Raw genomic sequence first — 5,270 nt, 5'->3', positions numbered from 1 at the left:
GAGAGAGACAGAAACAGAGACACAGGCAGAGGGAGAAGCAGGTTCCATGCAGGAAGTCCGACGTGGGACTCGATCCTGGGTCTCCAGGATCAGGCCCTGGGCTGAAGGTGGCGCTAAACCACTAAGCCACCCGGGCTGCCCGGTATTTCCTCATTCTTTAAGTGTTCATATTCTTTTTTTCTTTTTTTTAAAGATTTTATTTATTTATTCATGAGAAACACAGACAGAGGCAGAGACACAGGCAGAGGGAGGAGAAGCAGGCTCCATGCAAGGAGCCCAATGAGGGACTCAATCCTGTGAATCTGGGATCATGCCCTAAGCCAAAGGCAGACGCCCAACTGCTGAGCCACCCAGGCGTCCCAAGAAGTGTTCATATTCTTTATATGTTTATATTTTCTTGCAGTTCGTGATCATACTAGAATACCTATATGGTGAGATCTGTGTTATTTGAAGTAAGCTCACACTCTAAATTTCTCTCCTCTTAAAAATATTGGAATTAATGTGTCTCATACATTAGAGTATTAATAGGCTGGCCTATTCCTGAATTAATTAATGGCATATAAATAAAATGCTATGTTTCTGGAAATTTAGATGAGGCTGAAATATTAACAAAGGTCATCAGGAATGATCAGATGTGTCAATGTAGCTGTCTGTATGAGGGGCGGTGAATGTGAGGAAAGTCTGTTTATTGCTCCTACTAAATCTGTCTTAGAAACATATGTCTTCCATGGGAAAAATTAAATTAGAACAAATATATCTCATTAACAAAGCAGTCAATTCCCTTTATTTTTAAAATTTTATGTACACATATGAATGATCTGTATAATGTACATTCAATATAGAAAGCTTTATATATTTGATAATGTATAGAACATTTCACAATTACACTAATCTCTTACATAACATCTTGACATCCGTTTTTAAATTTTTTTGCACAAGCTCCTTTTTCATTCAATTTGGTAAAGCCAGTTATACATACCGACGTGTACTGTGAGCTCTCAGAAGGTTAATGATTGAGGAGAGGATACCAGTGAATAGGCGCAAGGACAAAACCTAATAGTGTTTGACGGTGGAGGAGGACAGCCATGTGGACTTGATGCAGGAGAGGATAACACCCTTTTCCAGGGATAAGTGACCTAGTCCAATTTCTGTAGATTGCAGTTCAACTCCACAGTCACACTAATTCAAAAAAACATTATAAAAACTAGGAAGAGAGTTTTGTCTTTTTGATTCACAGTCTTGTAAACAGATATAAAGGAACAGAATGTGCTTACATACATCAAGAAAAAAACTCTTGTGTACCCACTCAGGTTGATCCACAGAGTGCTTTCTCACAACGTGATACAATTAGAATCACTGACTTGTTTCCTAAATAAAAATATTTTTATAGAAAAAGGAATAACACTGTCATGAAACCAGGAGAAAGGCAGTTAAGAGTTTGCTTCAACGTATCAGTTGGAGGAATGTGGACTGGGCACTGGCCTTTCAGCATCTACTGTCTCTTACAAATGTGTCAAGTCTGCTAGCCAAGGTCACCCGCCTCGTGGTCCACGGGAGGCGGCAAGCTAGACATGACTGATGAGGACGTCCCTGCAGTAAGGTAGCCGGCAACTCCAGGTCCTGCAGGAGAAAGGAAAACACATCTTCTAGAGAGCAGAGTCATGTGAAAACACTGACCTTCATAAAAATGTCACAACCTAGTCAAGTACCTTATCATATCTTAACAAACAGCCACACAGTGCCATCTTCAAGGTATGTCTTTACTATAGGACAGAGTTAAAAAGCATTTCAAAATTGATGCCGACAGTAATACTGGTGTGGAAACATGGGAAACTGTCCCACCTCAATTCTGGGAATTTAATTTTTCACAAGTCCTGGGAACTAAAGGACAGCTATGACAAATGGGGCAGGGGGAGGTGGGCAGGAAAGAAGGGGAACAAGTAGAGGAAAGAAACTATATTCAGCCCACCCAAAGTCATACTTGATGAAGGCCCAAGAAAAACACTTTATCAACATTCAAGGTAATCAACTATCATTTGGTGCAAATAAATGCTATTGTAACAAGTAACACCAAATGAACAAGGGCTGCTACACCAACGTCTCTAAAAAAGGAAGGCTCTGGACATCTATCATAGGTCAAAACAAGAATGCTGTGGGAAACAGTATCAATATTTTCTATGTCTTCCTTGATTCTAACAGTCTCTATTGCATGGAAATGCTACCTATGCCAGCATTTATCAAGATGTGTCCTATAAGCATTACATATAATGTCTTTAGCCCTCCAGTTTATCTTAAACGTTGCAGAGACAGTTACATCCCAGAAACACTGCACAAACTGTACAGAGTACTTGCGAGAGACACTGTAGCATAATACCACAAACTGAGTGATATTTTTAGCTGAAAATGTAGGAAATAAGCAAACAGCTAAGGAACATCAAAGGGTTAGAACTAGAAAGGCAGTGGAAGCGGCATGCATTTAGCAAAATGGTTCTCTACCTGCTTCAGAGAGCTACACAGAAGTTAGCAAGCTGCCTGGCAGAGCGGATCTAAAGCCCGCTCCTGAGGTGAAGGGGGCTGCTGCCAGTTAGAAGGGAAGGAGAGACACCTGAGGGGAAAAAAGAAATATAAGCAGCAAGGGAAGTTATAAGAAGTGCAAACAGCAGAGCAGTTTGATGAAGGCTAAGGTGTAACAGGGACTAATGCAGGAAAAAAGGGGCACAATTCAGATTCATCTTGTTCACCTTACAAGCACTTTTACCGAGGATGTGAAATGGCTTGCATCACTGAGCAAACACTGCATCTAGTATGTAATTATACAGCCAGAGACAATTCAAACTGCAAGAGTTGTAACATGCCAGAGTGCCTGGGCCCTCAGAACCCTGAATTTGAAAAACATGGAAAAGGGATCTTCCCTTTTTTAAGGTTATAAGGCCTGCATCTATCAGCTCCTGCCTTCTGCCAGTCAGGGTGCCAGGCCTTACACACAGCTGAGGAGAAGGCCACTGGGTCCACCTACCCCCTCTAACAAGGCAGTTCAGAGCCACAGCACCACTGTTAACATCACTTCCCACCAACCTACCATTCTCTGAACTTTAGGCAGCAGCAAGATTACCACAGAACTATTAAGTAGGTCTCATCAAAGATATAAGCCTTAAGAATAAATCCTCAAACATTCTGGGGATCAGTAAAGTTCCCAAGCACTTCCAATTGTGGACTCAACTTGATTCACATCAAATGAATAGATGATGAAACCAAATCATGAATGCTACACAGAAAATAAGGCTACTGTTCTTAAACTGTGTGCTGGGGGACCCTGGGACAAACTCACAGGGGTGCTGCTAGATATTTTAAATTGGGGAGAAACACAGCAACATCTATTGGACACCACAGAACCACTTTCAAGTTGGTTGGACTTAGTACACTAACTGTTAGGTTATTTCTTTTGGCCCAAGGGTAGATGAAAAAATCATGCAAGTATTAAAGGCACTGTGAACTGAGAATGTTTGGGAACCTCTTGGCTAAAATTAAATTGTGAGATGATGGGCCCAGAAGGATTATCCACAAGAGACCAAAGTCTAGCCCCATCATTGGCTTTAAGAAAGACAAACCAATTTATGTAACTAAAGTCTGAAATGCTCTTTCCCTCACACCTCTGACTTCTCCTTTAGACACTGTCTGCTTTCTAGGGGCCAGAAGGTACAGTCTAGTCATCAGGATGGGCCAGGGCAGTTGTGTTCTCTAGAGAAAGGCAGGAGGAGAGGAGGGGCTGCCAGAAACAGGGCATGTGGCAACACTGTGCAAGGCTGCCAGACTTAAGAACGAGAGAAGATGGAAAATTAACAAGGAATCCCACAAAATGGAACTGGCTGCAATGATGGGAGTAGTGGAAAGAGCATGGATTTTGGTAAAAATGAACATGGGATTCTCAGCAGGGAAAACAAAAAGAAGGAAGCTCTGCCTTAGCAGTCAGTGACCCACAATAAACTGTCAACCTTAGGGAAACATCCTAACATTGCTCACATTGTGTAGTCTTGGGACAGGTGTAAGAAGAAAAACACAAAGTAAAAAAAATTTAAAAAAATGAAAAATAAAAAATAAAATCAACCCAAGTCTATAAAGACAGACAGACTGGTCTGAGGAAGAGACCCAAGATTTGCACCCACTTTTCCTTTAATGACCTTAGGAAGCCAACTTAACTATTCCACATGCCTCTAATTAAATATAATATAAATATATACAGGTGTGTGTGTATATAAAGTTCTTCATCTCCAATTCCAATTAAATATAATATAAATATATGTGTGTATATGTTTGTGTGTATGTATACAAAGTACTTCATCTTTGTTTCCAACTCCTAAAAGCATGTTTACTTTGGTCTCCTTCTCTTCCTTTCCCTGTTGTTCCTTCTTTCTCTACCCTAGTTTTCTAAGTGAGGTAATATGAGGATTTTCACTGCTAAAATTATTTTTACAGGGCCTTAAGCTTGTCAGTACCCAGTTCTTCTAGAACCTAGTAAGTAGCTAAGTAACTGAGGGCCTGGTTCAATGAGCAACCACAGCTTTTCTGCATCATGGGGTAAAACCACACTGAAGCACTTTTAGATTAAGTGTTTATCATAAAAGAAAACAAGTATGCCAGGCTAGAGAGCCTATGGAACCAGGCAGTCTTATCTCAATTTATCAACAATGAGTAATCCTGCCTAGGACATTTTATTTATAACCCTAATCCCCAGCATATGATTGAATGGTATCTGCTTGACAGCCAGAAAATCATAAATGTATTTTTGATTATTCTTATCTTACTTTTTTTTTAATTCTTATCCTTTGAAATCATAATTAACTTTCCTCTTTTCCCATCTCCTACACAAAATCCACTTACTTGCCAAACCCATCCATATGTATTTTAGAAAAAAGAGTTAGTGAAATGTGTTCTTGCAGCACCTTACTTCATTTGCATACTGATTAGAGAGGGGTTGGGCACGATGAGAATCCTCTCAAGATTGAGGGTCTGGTGGGGTAAATTCTAATCAATTAAAGTTCCAACTCAACATACCACTGTATACATTCCACAGAGTCACACACACAATTTTACCATTAGAAGAACTTGCCCCTTCTATCAAACACATGACAAACAATACAAAGCATCAACAGAAAAGCTCAAACACAGGAAGGAAACATTTGGCAATCTAAATATTGAGTAGACAACAATTCAACTGGTAGTGCTCTCTTTAAACAGTTCTTTCAAAAAAGACTAGAACCAACGGTAAAAGT

At 40.0% G+C, this 5,270-nt stretch overlaps 1 protein-coding gene across 6 annotated transcripts in view; it reads right to left on the bottom strand.

Moving 5' to 3' along the window:
- Window positions 1–756: 756 nt before the first annotated feature.
- Window positions 757–5,270, bottom strand: part of DNAJC13 (DnaJ heat shock protein family (Hsp40) member C13) — a 117,826-nt gene continuing 113,312 nt past the window's right edge. For all 6 annotated transcript variants that reach the window (XM_038570856.1, XM_038570855.1, XM_038570860.1 and 3 more), the window contains one exon: window positions 757–1,620. In XM_038570856.1, coding sequence (XP_038426784.1) covers window positions 1,523–1,620 — 98 coding nt within the window. In that variant the 3' untranslated portion in view covers window positions 757–1,522. The remainder of the gene's footprint in view (window positions 1,621–5,270) is intronic.

Source organism: Canis lupus, chromosome 23, assembly GCF_011100685.1.
Source record: "Canis lupus familiaris isolate Mischka breed German Shepherd chromosome 23, alternate assembly UU_Cfam_GSD_1.0, whole genome shotgun sequence".
Lineage (NCBI taxonomy): Eukaryota > Metazoa > Chordata > Mammalia > Carnivora > Canidae > Canis > Canis lupus.
The sequence above is the reverse complement of the archived record's forward strand: the minus strand, read 5'-3'. Positions and strand labels throughout refer to the sequence as shown.